We start from the raw sequence: 26436 nt of genomic DNA, 5'->3' as shown, positions 1-26436 counted from the left end.
TAGAACACTAATTAAAAATACATTATGATTGATTTGCATAGACCTGTATGCAAATGTATATTATAAATCTATTTCAGAGTTCTTGTAAAAATCCTGTTACAACTTCTTAGTTAAAAAATGCAGTAATTATTTATGAAATGTGCCCATGTTAGATACATGTTATGTATTGCAGGACAAAATACAATTTATAAATGTTCAGTTTAATCCATGAAGAATAAACATATCAATGGCCCCTGGTTAAAGATTACTCTTTAGAAAACTTTAAAACCCCTCTGTCATTATTAAACCGCTTCTTTTTAAAAAAATCCTTTCTAGTTTTTTTTTCAGTGAATTTAAATTAATCTAGCAATTACATAAACCTACCTAGACAAGGACAAATTTCTGAAAACCAGAAAAGCAACTGTCTGGGTATGCATATTAATATAAAAACAGGTGTGGGAAAAAGTAGCGAAGTACACAATTACCTTTCTTTGAAATTAATGCCATGCTCATGATTAAAACAGGCTCATCATATAAAGAAGTTACCACAAGATACTAATTATATTTTTGCTGTTAAAGTAGTTCTTGTAATAAATAAAAAAACACCCCCCCAAAAAAAAGACAAACCACCAAAATAACTAAATTCCTTTGCACAGCCATAAAATACAAACCAGAAGTTGACCCGGTTTTTACCTTGTGTAAAGCTGTTACACCATCCAAGGCTGCTACATTTTTTTGCCACATCTGTCTATAGATGGAAAGAATCAGCCTGCTAAAGCTTCTGGTGCAAAACACTGACCACTGTATCACCTACTGCTGTGCTATCTGTTGGTTCCTATCCAGAGCCTTGCTTAAAGCAAGTTATTGAAAATGGCTGAGTATTGATATAGGAAGGAAAGAAGTGGGAGGGAAAGGGCTGAGTGGACATACAATATGCGTGTTATCACAGTCACATCTAATATAAAATATTTTCTTAATTTACATAGTTCCATAAATGAAAGCTAACAATAACGATAGGAAAAAATAGCATAAATACTAAAATGTGGGTTTTTTTCTATAGGAACTCAATGGAGAAAGGACCAAGAACAAGATCTAAAGAATGTTTTGAAGAACACTGACCAGGATATACCATTGGTATTTGTCAGTGGAAATCATGATATCGGCAATACTCCAACAAGAGAAACAATAGATAATTATTGCAAGAACTGGGGAGATGACTACTTCAGCTTTTGGGTTGGAGGTGTTTTTTTCCTTGTGCTGAATTCGCAGTTATACTTTGATTCTTCCAAATGCCCTGACTTAAAGCAAGCCCAGGATGCGTGGCTCAATGAGCAAATGGCTACTGCTGAAAAACAGAAATGCAAGCATGTAATAGTGTTCCAGCACATCCCTCTGTTTCTGAGAAAACCTGATGAAGAACATGATTATTTCAACTTGGAAAAATCAGTTCGTCAAGAGATAATGGAAAAGTTTCATAAAGCAGGTATTTTCTCACATTTTCCTATTTTTAAATGTTTGTTTCAAATTGTTAATGGTTATGCTGCCAGACAAAATACATTTAACTTAAATGGTACTGTTTTCAAGGAATTTTTGGTACTGCTTATAAGCCTCATTGTTCCCTGCAGGTCAAAATTATCAACCAAATCTAATCATACAAAAAAAGAGTATCAAGAAAAAGTTAAAACTTTGAAAGAAAAGTTGAAAAGTTAGAAACTCTTTAAAATAAATAGCAAGCATTCCATTTTGCAAGTACCGATAGATGTAAGAACCTGAGTTTTTCATGCCTACAGAGTGGAAGATCAGGTATTGCCGTAGGAGAAAATATAGAATTTATGTTTTACATAAACATGGAAACAGAATTCAGAATTACCTTGGAGGTTGTTTTCTCCCACACTGAGCCAATTTTAAACCAAGAGTGTAATACACTCCAGATTTATTCAGTGTTAAAAAGAATCTTGCTCTGCTAAGATCAATCCTTTGCATATCCATTACTAATAGGGGCCATTTCTGGGATGAAGGGCAGGTGGAACATGCGCTGAACAAGCACATTGTACCAAATCCCTTAGCTTTGTTTGATGACACTTGAATGCCATGGAGACAGACAGAGTACACAGCTCCTCTTCCATGCTGTTCCATTATTTCCTGTTAATTGCCTGCATGTTACTGGAGTGTGTTAGTCCCTCAAAATTCCCTGCCAGCCTGCCATTGCTGCATTGGAGTGGTGTTTTCCCTATATCTGTATGACAGCATGTTACTTGGATTACTGAACAATGCAAGTATTTTATAATATTGTTCCTAATTTACCATATCATTGTTAAGCCTGGACTCATCCAAAACCAATTTCCAAGCTCTGAATCTCCTACTCTTTCCAGCCAGTGGGGCCAAAATTCACAGCTGAGGGCTCTCTAGGAGACTGACATACTTGCAGATTCCAGGATTTAGAAGAGGGTTGTGGGTTGGTTTTTTTCCCATAAGGAGACACATTAAGAATACGTCAGTATCTTTTTTTTAATTTCTGTGCTAGCGTTAATATAGTGGGGAGTATTGCTTTTGGAAAGTGAGGCAGCTAAATGACTGCTCATGTACTGTTGCCTAAAAACAGGTCCTGGTTCATTGGAGAGCTTATTAGCAGAAGGACATTGCCATACAGGTGTATCCCAGTAAACAAGCATTAGTGTGGAAACCCAAGCAGTGCTGTTCTAGAGTTTTGTCGCCCAGATGGTTTACTAACATTTTGCAACACTCAGTTGTCATGGTTTAATCCCGGCCAGCAATTAAGCCCCATGCAGCCGCTCACTCACTCCCGCCACAGTGGAGTGGAGCAGATTCTCTCCATCAGGGAGAGAATCGGAAGAGTAAAAGTGAGAAAACCTGTGGGCTGAGATAAAGACACTTTAATAGGTAAAGCAAAAGCCGGGCACGCAAGCAAATCAAAACAAGGAACTCATTCACAGTTTCCCATGGGCAGGCAGGTGTTCCATCACCTCCAGGAAAGCAGGGATCCATCATGTGTAACAGTTACTTGGGAAGACAAATGCCAAAACGCCAAATGTCCCCCCAATCCCTTCCTTCCTTCTTTCTCCCAGTTTATATACTCAGAATGACATTCCATGGTATGGATTATCCCTTTGGTTAGTTGGGGTCACCTGTCCTGGCTGTGTCCCCTCCCAGTTTCTTGTGCCCCTCCAGCCTTCTCACTGGCAGGGCCTGAGAAGCTGTAAAGTCCTTAACTTGGTATAAACATCACCCAGCACCAACTGAAAACAGTGTGTTATCAGCATTGTTCTCACACCAAATCCAAAACACAGCACTGCACCAGCTCCTAAAAAGAAAATTATCCCAGCTGAAACCATATGCTTAATCAAGAGGTAAAAGAAATTACACAAAATGTTATTATCATAATATCTATCGTTGTTATGTTATCATGTTTCTTAGAGAAACATTTCAAAGTAACGTGTATCCAGAGGCTTAACCAAAAGTTGGGTAGGTTTCAAGTGACGGGGGAAAGGCAGAGAGAATGGGAAGTCAGCAATACAAGACAACTCTATGGAAGAAATTCCCAAACGCCTTTCTGTGCCAGCATTCCATTTGTACCTTCCCTCCGTCATTTCCCGTTGTGTCCTTTGTTCCCATTCCCAAAATGACGCATTGTTTGGTTCCTTCATGAATATATTAAAACATTGATCTTTTGTTTGCTGTGTTATACAAGAAGTAAATGAGTCAATAGGTAATATTCACAATCCAATGATCAAACATTTTGCTAATTAAATGAATATAGAGAGCAAGCAGCTCAGCGTAACTCAGACTGCAGAGAAAAATTAGCTGAACCAAAAGTTGGCTCAGAGTTTCCTTAGTAACGGATGCGTTCTGTTTCCATTTTATTATTCAATTGAAGAACCGTCTTTGTAAGACCACAAAACGTTATCAGTGGATTGCAAACAGCAGGCAGTTACCATGGTATGACAGATGCACAGACAGGCAATGGCACCACTTATTTTCTGACTCTCTGCTTTGTCAAAGAATAATCGATTTCAGCATATCATTAGACATCAAATTGGTTTTCCCCCCATTCACTTCACATGTTCTTGGCAGACTGAAGCACAAGAATATTGCTAATGAAATCCCAATTTACTTTGCATGTTGTTGTTTTTAATTATGACTTGCAGTTTAAGGAGGCTAACCCCTTACAGCATTTAATTTAGAAATTTGGTATAACTATTTATTCTGGGGAAAGAAAGTAAGTCTAGCTTTTCAAGGAGTCCACCAGGCTGCTACTGTTCTTCTTCCCCTGACCTGCCACCAGTCCCTCCTTCCTTCTGCTTTCTCGCTCTCCGATTCAAGTGTTTCTAGCCACTCTAAAGGTTTGTTGAGTAATTATGTAAAATTACAGTGTAACGTGCATGTTTTGGGGGTTGCTGTGTTTGGCAATGCAATGTTATTATATGAGCATCATATTTTAGTTGTCGGTAACCCAGGATCAGACCTGGAATTACCTCAGTTTTCATGTTTATACTTTTTCTGTAAGTGTCAAACAGAGCTGTAACTCACCTGGTTTGAGTGAGACAGGAGAGGAAGGACAGTCTCGTAATTCAGGTCTTTCCATGAACAAAGAAATTCATATGGGTATGTGTAGGGAATAATCAGATACTTAAAGTATGATGATATTGCACAGGTGCGTTAGAGTGAGGTATGCAATTTCAGAAAACTGTTATTTTAAATTCAGAGCCCAGATTTTCTGTAGTTATTCTCTTCTAATCAATTATGTATTACATAATGGTTTTGGTTTAAGTATCCGCTCATTACAAGCAGAGATAAAAGACTAGCTGTAGAGGCTACATCTGGTACGAAATACTGAATTACATTTCTCACATTAGAAGTGTCCTTAGCAGTTGGGCTAATTAAAGATAAAATCATGTTCTTATGATAAATATTTATAAATTGAAAGTCTGGCACTTGTAAACACATATTACTACTATGCAAAGTTAAGCCATGCTTGTAAGCTGCACATCTAAGAAACCCTCATACTCTGTTTTCTTTAAATGCATTATAACAAGTATTGTCCTAGAAAAAGTGATTTCAGTGACGCTGAAAATCAACTCAGTTGAGAGTATAGTTTATCATTAATGTGAAAATTCATTTCTGAAAGCAGATTTGTATAACTTCGGAAAGTTTAGCCTCAGTTGTCAGTGCTCTGGCTCCTCTACGTACAGAAGCGAAGTACAGAAAAAAAAACCTGTGTGCAAGGACTGTGAATGAGCAGACCTGACGTTCTCATCTGTGAGAGCGGCTGGAGTCACTCGACTCTGCTGTGTGAAATGCATATTCAGCTTTTAAGAATTATATAGTGCTGATATAAATAGGTTTCCTCATAGCTTTGTAGGGAAAATAAAGAAGTAGTAGTGGTCTAGCCAAATATCTGGTCTGCATGTCATGTGTCTTTGATAAACGTAAGTAATAAACTAGGTCTTAAATTAAGCGGTTATGTAATGGAAGACATACTTTTTCTTACATATCTTATTCCCATATAATTTTCTTAGGATGTTAAAGACTTTTTTTCTATGACCTGAAAAGTATGGGTACTTTTTGTTGAGCTATACACAATCTTTTAAAGACCTTTTTCCCACTGAGATTACTTACATTCCTTAACACAACATAGTAATAAGTGTTTCTTAATGGCCCTAATGAACTAAAACATTTAAGCAAATGTCTGAACTTGTTTAAGAGCTCTGCTTTGTAAAACCTAAATTAATAGCTACATTTTCACCAACGAAGTTGAGAAAAGGCATTTTTGTTCAGAGTGAGATGAAGAGTATAGGTGGTCTATCTAGGTGAAAGATTTTGTATCCAAGAGAGAATTACTAGATAATAGACATGTGTCCAGCTTTTTTTAATTAAAAAGTTTTAAGTTCATCTAAATGTGTTCAAGGCATTTTTTTCAGATGTGGTTAAAAATAATTTTTACTTATGGGGAAAAATAACAACCTAACTTTATTAAATGGCATATTTTTTCATTATATTTCTGACTGTAGATGCTGTAATTCTAACACCTTTACTCATTAAGAAAGTGTGATAGCTACGTTCTCCCCTTAAAAATGTTATGACAGGAGAGTAGTATTAAAGGAAGAAGCTTTCTGAACATCCACAGCTGAGATATATTTGAGCACAAAATTAAAGCATGGAATATTGAAAGCTGTTGTTTCTAAAATTTACCAGACAACATATGCTACGTTTTATTATTTTCTTTATTGTGTAATCAAAGTTGACAAGGCAGTAATATTTTCTTCTTCCTGCCACTGAGGCCTTGATTTTGGCAAAGCCCATACACCAAGTGAGTAATCTCAATGCTTGCTTTTGTGTTGCTTTGGCAGTATTTAAGATAATTGAGATTAAATACTTTCAACTTTAGTGATTTAGGTCAACCTCTTTCAACCCTGAAATCAGGCACTCACTGTATAGGTAGAGTGACCAAATTTAAGATCTTCTACATCACTGTGTAAGAGGGTTTTTTAAGACCAGTCCCCAGGTATGATAATGTAATCTAGCATGTAGATACACTTAAGACTTTTTTTTTTTTTTTCCCAAAAATTTCAGCAGCAAGTACAAAAGACGTTTATTTAATAGTCTGTAATGACATTAAGTAACAGTTGTTCTTAGATCAGTTTCTGAAATCTTTTTTATCCACTGGGCTGTAGTTTTGGTTGATGAAAATTTCTTTTTGATCCTTAAAGCACATGGCAAACCAGGATAGTTCGGAGTTTGTGTCAAGTCTCTGACAAAGCCTCACTTTCAAGTTGAAAAAGCAGCAAAACCAGGAAATAAATTCCACTGAAAGGTCACAAGAGGCATTCACAAAAATTAACTTGAAGCGCAGAGCAACCTTCTACAGACGGCACCTTTAAAGTGTCATTTAGACTAGCATTTTAATTAGGTGATCTGGACTGACCCTCTGGGTGTGCTGCTTGTTTCTCCTCTGATTATACTGAAAAAACAAGTGAGACTAAGATCTTTCTCTATATAGCTCTACTCAGTGTTGTCCTATATAAAAATACTTTTCACAGATACTTTGCAAAGTAATGTCTCCCACTTACACGGACCCACTGACCACCAGTTTCATCAAGCTCTGGATTCTTTAGCGTACAAAGCAAATTTAAGGAGTTTTCCTGCAAGTTTGCAGGATCATGTTTGTGAACAACAGTACATGGCATATTTTTATTAAGGTGCTTATAGTGCTATGCACTATAAATGTTCATATTCAGTTCTGTTTTATTCACACAACTCCTCTGATGAAGGAGGTGGCATGACATAGAGCTTCTAAAGGGCTACACAAAATTCTATGATGTTGTTATTTAAGGTTGACTGAAGAGGTTACAAAATGATGGGTGTTGATCCCCGACACTTACCAGTGGGACAGCTTCCTTCTACTGGAGCCCTGTTGGTAGCTAATGATTTGGGCTTTTTTGGAGGACGGGGTCTGAGAACTGCCTGAGCACGAACAGTTCTGTTAACAGTGCTGTGACTGATGCTTTCACATCTGCGCTGCTTGGAAGACGGGGTGATGTGAGCACCCTCAGACTGCAATGAGGTAAAATCAGTTCTATTCCACATGAGAGGTTTTGTTTCCAAAGACTACTAAATATTATCATTCGCTCTGTAGTACTGGGGTCTTGAAAAAACGATGTATAGCACCTCCTTTGGGGAGAAAAAAGTTATGGTAAAAAATGCCTGTGGTTAATGTGTGCTCTTGTAGGGAAGCCGAAAGAGCATCATTTTGAGGTGCAAAATTGTTCTAAGGACAGGTATTCTGTTGAACTGACCACATTGTTCAGCACTGCAGAAAGCAGCTGTACGCTGCAAGTGAAAGGAAGAAAAAAGAAAAGCCAGTTTGTGCCTGATACTCCAGGCGAAGTGCTCAAGATCAACTTATCCATGTGACTTAAATGGTTGTATTTGCCAGAAACGTTGTCTTTAAAAAAATAGATCTACACATACATCTGTGTGGGTGTACACATACACACACGTCTCTTATAGTAGCATCTCCCTGTGCCTGGATACTACTTATTTTGTTCTTCTGCCTATGAAAACTCTTGAACTACTAGAAGTACTACAGTGTTGATAAAGTTCAAGTTTTTCACTCAGTAAAATTTATTTTTTTTACAGAATTGGCTTTCTACCTGCTTGCTTCCATTTCGGCTCTACTGCTGCTCCTCTCTAGCTCTTGCAGGTTTGGGAACAACTATATATAGGATCTGCTTTTGCTAGTATATCCTCTTTCTTCAGTCCTTGAATGAGAGTTTTGTCCAGTGAAGCAGTGATTTTTAGATAAGCCTAATTCTATTTTAAACCTGATTTTATCATTCAACTTGAACAGCTAACATAAAAGCAGAGTAACCAGACCAGAATTATGATCCCTGTCGCCCAGTCTCCTGCTTCTCCTACTAACCAAACCCTTGCGAAGAACACAGGAGAGCAAGTGCATAATGGTATTTCTTCCAAGTACTCTTTCTATCTCCAACATTTTTTTCTTTCAGGGACTTAGTGTACCATATTAATGTTATCAATATAGTGCAATTTAATGATTCTCTTATAGACTGGTTCAGTAGATTTTTGAAAACTCTCAGCTTTTCACAGTGCTCTGCAGGAGGGAGTTTCTTGTTTCACAGCTATGTGAAGAAATGCCTCCTTTTGTTTGCTTTGAACTTCACCTGTAGTCTGTATTGAGAGCCATAAATCTGTAAGTGAAGGGCAGTGAACACTGATTCATGTCTGCAGTTACTGTAAAAAACATTAATTAGCATTTAAAGGGGATAATCTGGACCATGTGATAAATTTCATTGCTCAGTCAGAAAAATTTTTTTCCCCAAATTCTTTACAGAGTGCATAGGAGGAGAAGCAAGGTCTGTACTGTAGCCATTACATATTTATTATGTCATTCATATTGCACTAATTTAGCCTTCTCGTTCTCTTACAGTCTCATTTGCTTTTGCTGAGAAAAGCATTTATTTAATTGAAGGCTCAGTCTAAATAAAGCATGCTACTGATTGCCTATGCTGATTATTCCAGGCATTCTCTTCCTAATTTGGAAAATCTGCTTGCTTTTCTTTGGTTTATTTTTATATTAGTAATTTTCTTCCTATATTTTTACACTGCCTGTAGTGCTGGTTTGAGCAGTTTGATTTCCAACTGAGGCTAGGCCAGTCGCATTTTGGATGCAGCAAACCTGCTTCAAAATGGTTTTTTTGTATGTTAGGAACTAGAGCTGGAAAACAGCTTCTTCTGAATTCAGGGGGTTTTGGAAGCAAGCCGTGGAAGTGAGTGTAGTTATAGAAACTGAAATCAGACAACCCTGGAATTTAAACTAGTTTGAGCCTGAATTCCAGCCCAGTATCATCTGATCGTGGGAGAAAAGTTGTTTTCCAGGTGGCATGTTTCTTTATGAAATAATTTTTAATATTTCAAGATAAATGTGAGTGCATTGTTTTCCATCCTCGTTTAAACTATTTGGATTTCTGTAATCACTGCAACTAGATCTCCTTTGAGACTCAGGCTCAATCTGTATTTCTTGAATTAAACTAGCAAGCATCAAATTTTTCAGGAACTTAGGAAAACAGATGTATTTCACAAAATCTTACTGTTGCATTGTTATGGAATATGCCTGCTGTCTATTTAAAAAAGCAAAAAAAAATTCTTTGCTAGCATTTCAAGTTTAAAGTAGTGGTATTTTGTAGTGACTTAACTACTCCTTAAACAGAAGAAGTGGTCAAAACACTGACTGAAAAGATGTGGTTGTCTGTTGGCCCCCATAGAGAAGGCAGGCCGTAGTCCCCTTTCTTTCCAGTCTCAAATGGAGTCGAAAACATGCACAGTCTTCCATGTTCTTGCATTTTTCTATGCTACAGAATATACCAGCAGCAGAGTACTGAGTAAGGGACTCTGGGAATTACGGGTCTGCAACTGCACAATAAGCTAAGACTGGGATGTAATCACTCTCAGAGGAATTATCCATAAGACACAGCTAAATGCCTTTGTTCTCTTACAGTGCAGTTATGTCAAAATCATGCTGACCCTTTTCCCTGGTGCCGCAGAACTGTTGTTGAGAAGCGTTTCTCTGAGTGATAAACTATAATTTGTGGGAAGAAGACGATGCACTTTTAAAATTCTGTAAAACAACCTTAGCTACTCCTGCTAACAGACAAACTGTCTTCTGCATAATACTCAGTGCGTAGCTTCTTTTCAGGTAATGAACTATTTTCTCATCTGATTCTTGTCAGGAATAAAATCAACAGCATGCTAACACCACCAAGGCAGCTAAAGTTGTCTTTCAAATTTTTCCCAGTATCACCGGTCCTGGAGGAGGGGGTGGGTATTTCGTATACAGCTCTGTTTCTTTCAGAACGTTATTCTGCTTTGTCTGGTTTGGGGGCTCAGAAGCGCTGTAAGATGGTCATCATTACAAAAAATAATCTCTTTTAAATCAGAGCTACTGCAGTCTGTGAGGATGCGATGGTTGTACACATGCTTCTACGCAGGCTCCTGAGCCTGGCTGGCCTGGTCATCCCTTTCTGAACAAATCATTTCCATGAAGCAGCCAAAGCAAATCTCAGATACTTGTTTCGATGTCCTTTCCTAATGGGCCAATGAGTCAGTTTAACAGTACCCATTACACCATCTCTGCAAGGAAAGCCCTTTTTAATCATGTACTGCTTTGGCTCACAAAGCTTGATGAGAACCAAGAGAAAATGGGAAACGCTGGTAAAAATTGTCCATCTTGCCAGAGCTCTTAAACTGAGAAAGATGCGAATCAAGAGCTTGCAGAAGGTGCTGCGAGGACTACTTATGTGGTGAGCTGGCTTTAGAAAGCAGACGTTGGAAATCGGGGAGGGGGCACGGGAAAGTCTTCAGAGGCGGTTTTGAATTTTCTACTGAGAAAAGCCAACAATAGAAACCATGAGCAAAGTGTTCATATCAAGTTTTTAACTTGGAAGAAGGTATCCAAATTAAAATACGAATTTTGTTTCAGATTTTTAAAACTTGAGTTGTGCTTTAAAAGATTCTGCTTATGAATGAACATACAGATAGCATCAAAGCTAGCATGATGAATTACCTGAGCTATTAATTACCCTCTGCAGCAATTACCCCTCTTGCCTTGCCGAAGTCACTGTGTAGCCTTACAGGCTGAACTGACATAATGCAGTGTGTGAATTAGCATAAAACCAAAGTATTTAGTAACTTGTTTCATGGTTAGGCTAATGAGGCGTCTAAGGCTAATCAACAGATGTTAAGTATTACATCTCTTCAGATGACTCTTGAACAATCCATGTTTTGGTTGGTTGTTATGTCATGAATTATTTATGCTAAATAGGCTGCTTTGGGCTCAGAATTTGTACGAAAATAGGTATTTCTTTCTTTAGTAGGAACACATTATTCTGCAAGGAAAAAGAGTTATGATCAGATCTCTGGAAACAGTAAATCTTTTTGTCTTTCAGATTCAGCTTTGTCAGATCAGAACTAAAAAGGACTTTTTGTGCTTGGAACAGAAAATGATGGTAAATTGCATGGCAGGAGGAATCTTTGGTTTACTAAAACCAGAATCAATTCCTGTATTTAAATATTTCTTTTCAAAGACATGGATTTTTTTGTACATTGATTGATTCTGAAGATTCATGTTTAGTGTACAGACATGAGGCTCGTTGGTTTTAGGTGTTTTCATGATCCAGGGACTGTTTTAGAACAGACAGAGCAAGATGTGGTGTCCAACACTGCATGGTGCCCAACCTGAGTCTCTGGCTTCCAGTCCTGTTCTGATCAGAAATTAATTTGGCAGTTCAGGCCCTTTCTCCCTAGCAGATACCTGGTAACTGTTGTATTGTTATGTAGTCTGACGTCAGATGATGATGATCGCAGAGACAGTGTGTGTAGTTTGTTTTCTGGTGGTGGTGCTGGGGGTTTAGTAACTATCTGTACAGTTTTTTACTTTATTCTGATTTTAATCCCTTTTTTCTTTTAATGAATTATCCATTAGATATGAGTAGTATCTTGAAGTAATGGATCCTGCTTTTTTTGATTAATGGATACTGTGAAACCTCCAGTCACATTTCAATTCAAATCATTATATATATTTCATAGAAAATGAAATACTGAACTCTTGTGAAGGTGCCATGCTTTGGACATTTATTTACACAGTAGCTGTTTAGTATTTCTTGTTTAGTATTTCATACAGCTTTTATATCAAAGCTTTTCCCAACTGCTATTTCAGAAACCAGGGATTAAAACCAAATCACTGTTCTACCTTTTTTTGTTGTTGTTGTAGTGGGAAGGGACTGTACTATTTTGTGTATAGTTGGATGCATTTGACTGACCAGAGGATACCAGAAAGCAGGCTATAAAAATGAGGTCTGCCAAGACACTGTTCTTTCCTCACAAGAGTTTAGGAAAAAGAAAGGGGGTTGGGGAGGAGTTCCTAGCAACTTGCCAGTATTACTTCAGAAAAAACATCTGAAATGAATAAATTGAGTGCATACATCTCTAAGATTCTTTTTATGTTTAAGATCAAAAGCAAGAGCAAAGTAAATTGCCTGCTTGTCATCTTAGCATTATTGCATTGAGTGGTTCACATTTCCTTCTTATGCTAACTAACAAAAGTGAGTGGAATACAGTTGAATGAACAAAAAAGTGCTATTGAAGAAAAAACATCATCAGTTAGACTTCTATTAATACATAGCAGTGACCTGTTTGTTTCTTTGTTCAAGATGTAACATACTGTAACATAACAATAACAAGAATTAATACTAGCACTGGAAATAAAGAGTACCTGAGGTCTGGGCAGAATTTTCACTGGGAGATATCTAAAGCAGATACTAAAATCTAGCAGAGGCTGATGCAGAGCAGCTAGATCCGCAAGGGCATTTCAGTGCTGAACACCTGTCTAGTGCAATTAGGATCTGAATGACATACATATGCTAAAAGGCTGAACAGTACCCATAAACACCAGCTTGTTTAGGCAGAATCTGCCTCCCATAGCCAACAGGGGGTAAAAGGGGTTTAAAATCACGTCCTCTCTGGTCGCAGGTATGACATCTGCACTGCTTACAAATCATTCCTACTTCAGTTCCATACCAAAATACCTTCTTGAGTGTAGGCAGTTAGCAGGAGTTAAACATAATCATGGCGAAGCTGCAGTACTTGCCTAAGAAAAAAAGCTGCACAATTTGTGGGCCAAACGTTTTATCTGGTGTCTGCCTGCTGTCTAGGATGGGTTTCTCAAAATCTTCCCATGAATTTTCAGACAAGGGGAGATTCTTTTGTTTTCTTACAGCATAACTAAAGTTGCTTTATTTTGTATCCTCTGTCCTCCTAATCACACTGAAACTGTATGTTGGGGGTTGGTTTACATATACAATGTCACAATGTCTTGGCTTCTGTAAATTCTCTGGATGGTGTGACGATGCTACTTTAGGAACACAGATGCTTCCAGTAAAAAGAGCACACTTATTTCCCATACTAAAAGTGTATAACATGGGTTTACATCCTAACTAACTTTTTCATAGACTAGTTTTGCTTACCTGCAGAAGAAGTGGAAAATACTGAAAAGAACTTGTTACTATAGTAGTACTGTCACTTACCAGAAGCTGGTAAGGGTATTTTACAGATCTAGGTGGTGTAGTAATCAAGCAGGCCAGATGTGAGCTTCCTGAATGCTCAATCCTTGATCATTTAGCTGCCACTTAGCTCTGCAAGGAAAAACCAAGATACAGTTGGGTCCATGCTAGGTGTGAGACTAAGAGTAGAATCTAGAATGCTGCCAGAGATCCTTATTTAAGCACCTGAGGGACAGGAAAATGCTGCATATGTGGATCCATTACAGGCAGCTCCAAGTTGAAAGCAAATCGGTAACGTTCAGCTTAGTGTGTCATGTTCTCCCCACAAATGCCTTCAGAGGCTGCAGTAAGCAGCCTCATCTACTCAGCATCCACTCCTAGCCCATCAGGGCTTGTTCTTTTACAAACAATGCCACAAGGCAAGATGGATCCTACTTTAATGAGTAGGATGTCATATGGAAAGGTCCCACAATGTTCAGTTTTGCTCTCTGTATTAGGAAGCAAGAGAAGAGAATGCCCAGCCATGCCATAAACAGCTCTAGATGGACACATTCTGTCTGTCACTGCAGAAGGGTTGGGGGATGGAGGTGGCAAGTGCAGCCTCATGGTTTGGACAGGTGTGCATGTAATAGGAAAGAAACACTTAGTTCTGCTGCTTGACTGACTTACATGTATGTTAAACAGTCACTGTAATAATCTACAACATGGTAGCAGTTGAGAAGTGACTGCTCACACTGACTGTGACATCAGTTGTAAAACATCTTTATATTATTATTTTATGGACCCAAATAATATCTAGGAAGTACAGAAACTGTGCAAAAAGCCCATTATGTCACAGGGCTTTTATATTCCACCTTTGCCTTCTGAGGTATTCTGAGAGAAGTGGAGGGCCTGCGATGCCAACCAGCCCCAGCCCCCAGGGAAGTCTGCTGCCTCCCTGGGGCCTGGGTAAGGGATGTTACTAGAAAACTCCCTTGTCTGGTACGGCCCGCCACGTAATGTATTTACAAATACATTAGAAACAAAAGGAGGGGCAAAGATAATCTTGGACTTGATGATCTCAAAGGTCCTTTCCAACTTAAATGAGTCTGTGATTCTATGACTGGGTTTCTCCTAAGATTTAAAAAAAAACTAAAACCAAACAAATAAAAAAGCCCCCCAAAACCTCCATGAACTGTTTTGCTAGGTCCCAGCAGCTGAGTCAGAGCAAGCTCTCAAAGTTATCATGCTGATTTACTAACAAGCGTAACTCATGCACCAGACAGATGAGCAGGTTACACTGCACGAAGAAAATTAGTACTGATAAACTAAAATACGGTAACAGACAAGTTCTAGCTGACAATGACCATGTACCACTGTTCAATATAAAGGTAACATCATTCTCTGTTTTCCACCTTGAGTCATTTGCTATTTGGGAAGGCCTTGGATTTTGAAATATGAAAGCCTGTGCAGCTTTTACCAGGCACACAGCAGAATAATTTATATTTTGCTTTCCAAACTGCTTAATTTTTAACAATACTTTGAGCCTAGTTTATATATTTTATATCAGTCTTCAAATCACTCCCACAAAAGAAAAGGACATATGTAGCCAACGGTCTTAAAGCAAGTTCACCTCACTTTCCTTTTCATTTCATTGCTGTGAAAGAGGTCTAAAGCTACTGCAGGAGAAAGGGTGGAAGGTGTTTCTGGCCAGAAAAACAAGGATTTCCTTGTGAAGTTATAGTGCATTCCTAATCACAGCTCTCTGCCTTTAAATTGCCTCTACTCTTTTCCAGACCTTCTGCTGTCTGAAGGCAAAAATCACCTGCTGCTAGCTTTTGAGTTTTTTATATGTCATTTAAGGTTATAGCATCTCACAGATTACCCATTCTCTGGCCTACCACTTGAACAGGACTAAGCATCTCTTACCTGTTAAGCATGGAATGGCAGATGGCTGGAATATATGAAAAATAACAAATGAAGTTTGATGTTGTCATCACAGTGTCTGTCCCTGTGTATCTTTATAGGCTTACTCATTATTCTGTAATGATAAAAACAATGGTTGGAAAGGTAATTATCAGTGCTGCGAATTTAAGGATAGCTTTTAACCTGGGGTGGTAAACAAGACCCTCACTGTGTGCAGAGGAAAGGAGTGCCATCAGGGCACACCCCACACAGCCCATAATAGCTGGCGCTTGTCCCCACACATGCTAAGCTTCACCCTTCTCTGCTGTCCTCCGCTGGAACAGGCACATGTTTAGATCTTTGCTTGTTAATTTATTTTTCAATTAAACACAAATTATGTTCAGCAAGGTACAGCATCTATAGAATAGTGCCAGCATTTTCCTGTTATAGCACAGCAGGTTTTTAGCCAACATAGTAAACTAATAGGAAAGATTCAGTTTCATAAAGTAGGCAGTTATTTTAATGACCTGCTGGCTATCTAGTCATGGTTGTCAGGGAATACTTGAAGTGTTTTCTGAGTCACTTAGTATTAATATATTTTGAGATGCTTTATGTAGAGCCATCAAAGTGTTACTATGATTAAGGAGCACACAACCTATTGTATTTCAATAGAGAAATTACACCTAAATCCTTCAGGTGCATTTGAAAATTTTTGAGTTGTCACTAATAGTTTTGTAAATCAGCATCAGATCTAAGCAGTTCCTGTAACAAAATATGAAACTAATTTACATGTTTTGCACTTGATGATAAACAACAAAATTCCCATCTGGTCCAGTAATTTTTCTGTTTCACAACAGTATAAAATAGCATTAGATGCAGCTTCAGGAAACTGCAATAGTCTGAAATCCAAGGATCTTAGACTGAGCATGCCAAAAATTAATCCTGAAACCTGTTTGTAAAATTAGCTATTTATACTAACTCCACATTTTCATTCAAAATAAAATATGCACCATCTTAAATTAGCAAGAAAGCTGATGAATGATTTTTTTGCTGAACTACAAATGTTGTTGACTATGATGCTCAGCTGTATCTATCAACAGTGCACAGAATGGCTAACTGGTGACATAACCTGGAAATGAAATGCCTGTCTATGATAGCATATTTTCTCTTAGGAAGAATCTAGGTTCTCAACTCTGTTGTTAATGGTTCTACAAACTGTGACAGGAAAAATACTTACTTAGCATCAAAATGACTTTTTCTTTACTTTTTTGACTCACAAGACTAAACAAGGTTTCATTATTTTGTATTAATAAAAACATTTGATTAAATTTATAAAACATCACATGGGGAAGGGAAAATAATCTATTTGGTAGTATGAAGTTGACCTCTAAAGACAATCAGAAAAGTCATTCAGAGTAGCAAATACAGCTTCTACCAATTTATTTGCTTCTGTTTGCAAGGTAGAAGAAACAAAATCAGAAATTACTGGTGTGGAGGTGAGGATGACACAATTTCATTTGATTTGAAATGGTTTCAAAATTTCTGCAAAAATCCCATAGCTACTGAGGAGTATGGCAGGCAAGTAGACCTGGCATATGGATCGTCTTTAGAGGCTGGTCAAAATCAGATAGCATTTGCAAACTTAATTTTTGTTCAATTATCGTATTCTGAGAAAAGGGGAAGAATGGTTGGACTTTAAAACATTCATTTGGCTCATCAGTTAGACAGTGATTTGGCCAAGGATTTCAAAGTACATTATAAAGCCTTAAATATGAAACATGTTTGTCCTCCTTACCTGCTGATGCTTGTCATTTAGCTTTTCTTCTACTTCTGACCAAGCCTGGATGTTACTTGCATGCAACCTTCCCAGAAATTTTCAATACAGCATTCTGTTGTCTCCTACAATAGATCAAATGTATTTCTTTCTTTTCAAGTTTATAATGGAGTGTTTTTTTTACCCCCAAACAGTCCAAATATATAAATAGTCTATTTTTTTGTAAAAGGAAAGAAACATTACAGCCTTACATCATTAAAAATACAGAGGAAATCAGAATAAACCTGCTTGCTTTGTACCCTGTACTAGATAAATGTTCATTCACGTCATTACCAAGCCTGACTCCTCTTGCAGGTTGTCAACCTTTCCTTTTTTTGGTTGTTCTCATCTTTCTTCCCCTCTTATTATAACTCACAACCTCTTCTGCTTATTTGGTTTCTTTGATGTACCTGGCTCTGTTCCATCAGTGGACACCCACCCCACCCCCGCTGATGTCTTTGAGAAAAGATTACAAATTATCTTCTCTTTTTTTTTTTTTTTTTTAAGGTTACTAGCCTTGGGTAAACAAGGTTTAAGCTCTCCTTAGAAAATTTTGTTTGTTAATTGACAAATACAGCTCCGCAGTCCTTGGCTTTCAACTCATGTTTCAGTAGCATCATCCTTTAGGCTATCACTGAAATTTTTTTTCTGATTTTAATCAACCTCCTCTAGAGTGTTCCTTCTTTCTAGCCAAAGCAGTACCAAGAAGACAAACACACCTTGTAGTAAGCATAAAGAAGTTGGAGTCCAATAACCCTAAGCAGAGCTAGTACAGCAGAATGAATTATTTATTACTATTAGAATTATTTATTGCTGGTTACTAATTATTTGTTTAAAATACAAGTTCACGTAGATGGTTTAATTTTATGCTTTATGAACCATTAAAGAATGAAGATAAACATAACACCTGTAGCTGTACTTGCTGTGGAACTTTCTCTACAACCCCAGCAGCTGTGTAAGCCTCAGCATATAACTGCAGCATTATCTTTTATTGTAAACACATTTTATACATAACCTGCAACTGCTAACTAAATGTGTACTCTCTTTTTTCCTTTTTTCTTTAACAGGCATTAAAGCTGTGTTTTCTGGACATTACCATAGGAATGCTGGAGGGTCCTACAGAGGACTGGAAATGGTGGTTTCATCAGCAATAGGATGTCAACTGGGAGAAGACACACATGGGCTTCGAGTGGTTGTTGTCACAGCTGAAAAGATTGTTCATAGATACTACAGTTTAAATGAACTGAGCAGTCAAGGCATAGAGAAAGAGCTGCTAGATATGCTTGCAAAGCAAAATTAGGCTATGTCAAATGGTATGATTTTTTTTCCATATTAGACAAATAAAAAGTTTCAGAAAGCTTCCCCCAGGTGAAGCTACAGTTTTCTGATTGTGCACCATGCCCCAGAACAGATCTCAATTTGTTATCATCCTAAATAACAAGAAAGCTGTTGACATGTTTATCTTGTTGAAAATGAGACCTGTGAGGAGTATGGAAAAATAGCAGAACTAATACGGTAATCTATCATTGAAAAGAACTGTTCTGAGAATTTTTACTTTGCTTCTAGAGAAGACTTTCTTATGAGAGAGGAACGTATCAGAGTGAGAGTTGTAGCTTCTACACAACTCTTTAACTCCAGTCTATTTTAGTTTCATATTGAGAAATTATTTTATCATCAATAAATTTACTCATTTCTGTTACATTCTGGATAATATAAATGGGGCATTTTTTTACTCTGTAAAAACAAAACCTCTGAAATCACCACAGTCCCACTGACTTTTAGCAACCTTTGCATCAGATCTTGTTACCTAGACATAGTATTTTCTACCATTTCCCATATGTTACTTCCTTAGTTTTTCAGAGCCAGCAGAAATACGGGAGCAAACACATTCTGTTTAGCAGTCACAGCTCAGGTGTCTTTTTATATCCTGATTTTATGTAATGGAAAGTCTGTAAATGAAGCTAATATAGGTGCCCCTGACAAAAACTAAACATGGAAAAACTATTTTCCTTTTGAAATTTAACTACCATTCAATTAACACATATTCTTGCTATAGCTTCAAAAGTTGGAATAATTGCATGGGGAGAATATTCTGTACATAATACTGTTATCAGAAGTCACTTTGTTGATTCCTAGACAAGGGGAGAGCTTTGATTTTCAAATGCAGTATGAGAGTCCCTTACTGTATTATTATACAATATTGAATGTTGAAACCCCTAAAAAGTGTATTTTCTTCACTGGGATAAGTCTTTAAAAATAAATTATATAAAATGAAATTTGTGTGCTGCGATTTACCTATTTTTTTTTTAGCAAGTGTATCCTATTTATTTACTGTTAAATATGAAAAAAAAAAGTCTTCACATAATTTAACACATACCTGCTTGTATTTTTTATGTATTTAGTTGAACATACTATAATCCATGCCACAGGTTATCTAGAAATAGAGAGCATGCATCTTGAGCACCTGAAGAGGAAAGAACACAAACAACAGTGGCTGAAGAAGTAATGCATTCTATCCATTGTTCTGTATATGTATACTAACATACAACATTGTTCCCTAGAGGATATTACAGGTATTTAAATGGGGCGAGGGAGATGAAACGCTGTGTTGAAGAGTCAGTTTCTCTACATTTTAGTCATAACAGTTTTATCTAGGAGGCTCCTTCAAGCTTGATTTGTGGAACTGGTGAGATTCTAAAATTACCTCTGTAGCATTTCCTTGCACCAGTGAACCAGCAGTACCTGCAGATGGACAGGACCAAATGTGGGCTACCATCCCATAACAATAACCTAGGCACAGGTAATGTTTGATTCCAAAAGAAAGAAAATTATTTTGCTTTTATTCCCCACTTGGTTTCGCTTAGTTGAATGTTTTCACAGTCTCATTTTCAAGGGAACATCTGGGAAATGAGAACTAAAATCTAAGACTAGATTACTTTGCAATAGATAGGTACCTAAGTACCCAAGTGGCAGTTTCGTTGGAGTTAAGCACTCATTAGTTCAGATACTGGTTTTAAAAATCTATGTACTTAGATATCTCTTCAGCCACTGACTACTTTTAAAATTTAGTCTTACAGAGCTGAGAGCTATTTTGTAATCACAGCTAATTAACAGTTTCAGGAATGAGACAATGCTAGTTTATGTTTTGCAGAGGGAAGAATAGTCTCTCTCTGATTTAAACCTTTTAAGTCAATTTATATCATGAGGATGAAGAAGTTCAGCAGAGGGACCTGAGATAATCTGAGCATGGAATATTCTCTCTGGTCCAGCACAATATTGCAAAGCTGAATGGAGGAAAAATTTAAACAGTTTTTTAAATATGCCTGTTTATTAAAGGATATAATTTTTAACTATATATATATATAAAGCTTGGGAGATCGAAGCAGAACTTTGGGAGAAAGTCTTCCCACAAACATGAAAATGCTAATAGTAGTAGTATATAGTGTTCTAAAATTTTCAGAGTTACAGTGTACTACTATACATCATAAATGTTTATATAAGCATAATTTTGATTCTTAATAGTATTTTTTTTCATGTGTCACTTCACCAGAAGAAATTCCATGGCATTTTGTCATGAAAACACCACTTAAGTACAAAGCTTAAGTTCAGTTTTAAAAATAAAGGTTTCTCTATATCCTAAATTCTTCTTTTATTTAGTGATTTCTAAGAATATCTTGTAATGTTCATGTGTAAAAATATTACCAGATTGGTCTTCAGTGTGGAGGTTTACAAAACAGTAAAGTTGGGCTGCTGATTTTAATTAAATCCTTGCCCTGTGTAGGATTGTGGGACCTAACACTAGCGTTGTGTAGCCATACGTGTTTTGTAGGCTCTTGCCTGGATTTCTATCCCATGTGTTCATGATAGGAGGACAGGTGATCACTAAGTAGTGAGTGTACTTCTATTATTGTTTACTGAACTAGATGGTAAAGTAGAAGAACCCAGATATAGTCTTAAAGACTTGATGACAAATGTAATTAACTTCACAAGATGAAGAAAAATATTCTCTTGAGTTTCATATTTGAAACATGGCAGATAATGATTTGGGTTCTTACCCTGCAAGTTTTCAAAGGAAGAAAATTAAACTGTGAGAGACCAGCAAGTTGTGTGCATTATTATTACTCTGTAGCCTGACATTCTGATGAACGTAACGTCAGCTGACACAGAGGAATGGCCTCTGCAGTACTTTGACCTGAGTACTGAGCCCATGCCTCATTTCAGTGAAGTGAGAATTGCCTGCACTACCTGAAATAGGAAGGGGTATCCAGCATTTCATTAGTTGCTAATTTTGCCATTGTCTACAAGAGTAGTCTTAAGTTAGCACACATACTAAACTTTTGGGCATCCTAAAATCTAAGATAGAGGGAAAATAAATAAAATCTATTTCCCTTGCAAGGTACATTGTTGCAAAACATTTCTTACTTTGAGTGACAACTTGAAACCTCCACCCAATTTCTCATTCATATGAAGTGGATGCAATTATGTACAGCTCACATGAAAAACACATCCTCATTTATATAATACAATCATGGGAAGGAGGACTTTTAACCACAGTGTGTTGCTGGACATTGCTGTATGAAGCAGAGTTAAAAAAATAAAAGAGGAATGCGCTTTTTTTACCAGCATAAATGACAAATTTTCTTTGATCACTTTTCCTAGCATAATTGGCTAATTTAGAATTGATACTGATGCTTTAACTAATCTAAAATGGCAGAGGTCCTTGTGGTCACAGTGCCTCATCTTGTTTATGTAAAGTAAAATAATTCATATTATGGTAAATTATGAAACAATCCACCCATGGAGACACTAATTATAATCTAAAAAAACATATTTTGATGTTGAGGACATTAATTTTGTATCTCCAGCAGGGCTGATAATTGTAACTCTCTGTCAGCATATGACTGACTTTTAAACACGATGTCACTACAAGTTCTAACTACTGATGAAACAGGGATAGAGTCCTCATGCATTTCTGTGGACTCAAGGGGTTGGGCAGAGAAGGAAAAAAAATCTTGACCACAATTAATTTTGGTTTCCTGCAGGCAGCTAAAAGGCTGAGATAACCCCTGATGACTTATTAAATGTGGAAAATTCATATGAGAACACCAGAACAACCTGTGAAAGTAACCAAATACTACATAATCTGAGGTGGAGACCTACGAACAGGAGAAAAATTATTAAAAAAGTCTTTGAGATCTACCTTGGTTTGTCAGTTTCAGTGTAGGCAACGAATTTAGAAACACACTTCCTCCAAATCTTTCCAGAAAGGTCATTAAGCCTTGAATACACTTGTTTGTGTACTGCTGGCCTTTAGTTCATTAGTGTCCAGCAGCTAGTCTTGCAAGTTTTAAGAGGCAGTATTTTGATAGGACTACAGTATTCAACTTCTGGAGATTACAGACAGGCAATAAATGCTTGATGTCTTGTTAAAACTTAATCACATTTTATGTTGGGAAGGGGCAGTGGCAGAAGTAAAGTCTCTTCCACCATCTCTATTTGCAGACCCAATGTCCTGTGCTCACTCAGCTTCAATGACTGCTTTCTTGCCTCAGCACTGCAACTTGTTTTCTAGTATCTGGTTTTTCCAGACATGATCCTCAAGTAGCTTGTTTTTTATTCTGCTATGAGAACAAATATTTAGACACATCTAACATAAGCAAATATACAAAACTGCTTTAAAAATGCACCGTTCCTCTGTTTACGTATGTCATCGTACAAGCTGTTGCAGGCTAATACGTCATTGTTTCAGCTGATGTTAATGCTGTGAATAAGCTTCTTCCCTTAATGGTCTCATTAAGTCTCCTTTGCAACTACTATTTGAATGCAGCAGTATCCCTTAACCCAAGGGAAACATTTACACACACATTAGTTATCAGAAAGCTTGCCTGCCAAGCAAACCCTGACATTACCTATTACTTTGTGACAGTCACCATGTAGAAATGCTGGTTTGCAGTAGAAAATTGTAAAGAGGGAATTTCAACTTCACTAATATTCTACAGTTAGTAGGAACTTCTTTATCTGCCTACTCTATGGTGACATGAGACGTCACACCACTGGCAGGTATGGAAATGCAAAGCCAGATGCTTTAGGGCCACCAGCAGCCAGTTGCCATGATCCACTACCAAAATAACATCCAGCAGAGGGGCAAATTTCTTAGGCAAATAGCAGACATTTACTAAAAAGAGAGCTAATATGAGAAACCTTTCTATGGCCAGGCACGTTAAGGCCCAAGGTGTGAATCTGCTGCTACAGCTCCATTCTGGCATGTGGCAGCTTCCACATCCACCATGTTTAAGGTTATTCCAATGGCTGCTTGAAAGCACAATGGATGCTGTCATGGTATTTTTAGATTATCTGTTTTAGCAAAATTATTTCCTCTTACTAGGGAGCAAGGTCTCATGAGAAGTTTGCACCTATTCTAACCCCATTCTCCCCAACATAAAGGGGTTTTATTAATTGTTACTCAGTCATCTGAAGATTAGGCAATTCAAAGCTGATAAATGCAGGCCTGTGCTCTGTAAAAAAACGGAAAAATAAAACATATAATAGAAAAAAAGCATCAAACCGGAATATTAAATTGGCCTCCAATCTAAATGGAATCCAACTGTGATGCAGCAGATACTGGGGGGGGGGAACGGACTGACACACGACGACATGGGACGGGATGTTGGGGGGGGAGGTGACACCACCCACAGCAGTAAGGCAACAGACACAAACCTCGCTCAATACCAAAAACATACCCAGCAATTTTAAGAAGAAAAAAAAACCCACAACTCAGACAGCTGTTACTTTTTTTTTTTAATTGACATTTTCATTTGTTTCTCTAGAAGTAATCCCCTCCATTAGCACTCTGTCAAATGCAGGTAGTTCACTACATTTCTACCAATAAACAGCTTTTTTCCTCTAGGAGGCCCATTAGGCCTCGTCCTATTTAAAATTATACTGGTGTTATTTCACTTTCAGGTAGCCAGCAATTGAAACATTAATCTTCTAAATATATCCCTGTCTTTCTCGAACATTGTTTAGAAAGTTATAGCGCTGTTAAAAAATACAATGTGGCCTTTTGAATGAACTTGTAATGGCATTATCTATATTTATTCCAATCTTTCTCACCCATTTCCATATTAAAAAAGGCATAGAAATATAGGAATGTATCTCATACTGCTGTAACGAACTGAAATCAGCAGGCCCACACACGGCAACCTGCCTGTCCAGAAATCTTCTGAATAATATGTCAACAGCACACCAGCTAGGAAACTAATGACTTGTATTTGGATACATGTGAGACAACGATAATACTGCCACAGAAGAACATGGTTCTTCCGGCACACCGCAAGCACTGAAGCCAAGAAGGTGCTAATAGGACACAGAGCACAAAGACAATAAATCTGCCTTTTTTTTTTTTACAAAGCCTGAGCTAAACTTAGGCTTATCCTTACTTAATTCCAAGCCTTGGGCTGTCATAACTAATGAGGAGGAGATGGAGCCATCTCACTTTACTTCAGCTGGTGTTCCAGTCTGGGCAACTAGATTCCTTCCTACACACAGAAGTATGGAACTCCAGCAGGTAATTCATCCTATCCTGCAACTGATGTGTAAGCGAGATGGACTGAATTGCCCCTGAAGATGCCTCTACTGACTACAGTGATCATCTAGGTGTCATTTAGACAAGATTCCTAACCTTTAGTTAAGGTTAGGCTAACTCTGGAGGAGACAATGTTTACCTCTATCCATAACTAGCTCTTACTCTGCTAAGGTGAAAGGGCAAGGTGTGGCCTAGAAGCCACTGGGCATTGGAAAAGGTTGTAGCTGACTTCCAAATCACCAAAATCCTTACTTTGCAACAAGGCTACGTAATACAAATACAGGGACTAGCCATGCTCTGCGTGTCCAGGACAATCTTTTAACAAACAAAACAGCTGGCTGCATGCCCATGTTGCAGCTACTTGATCTGTGAAGGTTTGTGGGAAGGGTGGTTTTTATGCAACTATAAACTTCTACTTGAGTTCAAACCTTAGATATTTTATGTCACTGCAACATTTGCTTCAACCTCTTCCTCTGACCCTTGCTCCCAATACTAACCATAGCTCATATTATCATTCCCAGCACCTTCAGGAAACACCTACTTTTGCTAAGGCAACAAAATACACTCATCCTAAAAAAAAAAATATACCAGAAAAGGTAAAATAAACCAAAATAAGACAAAACTTAGGCCTACTACAAGTTATAATCATCTCTCTAAACAACATGGCTGTTCAATGGCTTAGAAGATTTGTGCTAGGAAACAAAAAAATCCTGGAAATCTTAAAACTTTTCAAAGTGTCATGTTTGTTTGCATCCAGCATCCCTAAGCTATCCTGGGTCTACCAAAGACAAAAGAATGCCTCAGATTTGAGCTTCTGGACTAGATGTGCTCATTCCAAAGACACCAAAGTGCCCTTTGGCAGCAGGCCTTCCGCTGCTTACAGAAATGCACCTCAGAAATTGCCAAATAAAAACCATGTTAAAATACGTGTTTTACTTTAAAAATACTGGTTAACATTCCTACTCATATTTTTTCACGTTTAATATTTTCATTTCTCATTTTGAAACAAAACCTAAATACAAAGCAACACAAAGGTCATCTTTGCCATTCATCCCTGCACTGTAATGACAGAAAATTCTGTTATGTACAAAGAGGACAATTAGAGCTGAAAAGCAGTCATAGATCTGGTTATACACAACATAAGCTAATAAGCATCCAGAGACTTTTATTGAGCCTATTATCTTTTACATCTTTGAAGTCTAAACAATGCCAGCACTGCTACCTGATTTGGAATGTTTTGGGGATGAAAGCACTTACTCCCTCCCATACACAAATGTACCATTTCCCTGATCATCAGCTGCGCACAGAATTTGCAGCAACAGCTCTATTCCTAAGAAGCATGCAACAGTAGTAGTACACAGACATACGTTTGCACAGAAATGTAGAGTACCATGCATTCAATCCATTCCAGGTAGCATTATGTTAATCCAGACACTAATTAAAGATAATGCCTCAGGTTTCTCACTTATGAGTGCTCTCTGATTTGGGTTTACCAAGATTCCTGCTGTCAAAACTCTTAATTCCACTGAAGCAGTTCACCCAGGTTACCCAACCTCTTCTGCCTTCCACTGGTCTAGCAA

General features: G+C 37.6%; 1 protein-coding gene across 4 annotated transcripts in view; it reads left to right on the top strand.

Annotated features, from left to right (window-relative positions):
- CPPED1 (calcineurin like phosphoesterase domain containing 1) overlaps positions 1 to 19542 on the top strand; it is a 49770-nt gene extending 30228 nt beyond the window's left edge. For all 4 annotated transcript variants that reach the window (XM_037384941.1, XM_037384940.1, XM_037384942.1 and 1 more), the window contains 2 exons: positions 1040 to 1462; positions 18339 to 19542. In XM_037384941.1, coding sequence (XP_037240838.1) covers positions 1040 to 1462; positions 18339 to 18571 — 656 coding nt within the window. In that variant the 3' untranslated portion in view covers positions 18572 to 19542. The remainder of the gene's footprint in view (positions 1 to 1039; positions 1463 to 18338) is intronic.
- Positions 19543 to 26436: the final 6894 nt, after the last annotated feature.

The sequence above is a fragment of the Falco rusticolus genome, chromosome 4 (assembly GCF_015220075.1).
Source record: "Falco rusticolus isolate bFalRus1 chromosome 4, bFalRus1.pri, whole genome shotgun sequence".
Classification (NCBI taxonomy): Eukaryota; Metazoa; Chordata; class Aves; order Falconiformes; family Falconidae; genus Falco; species Falco rusticolus.
Note: the sequence above shows the minus strand (reverse complement) of the source record. Positions and strands in the feature narration are given on the sequence as shown.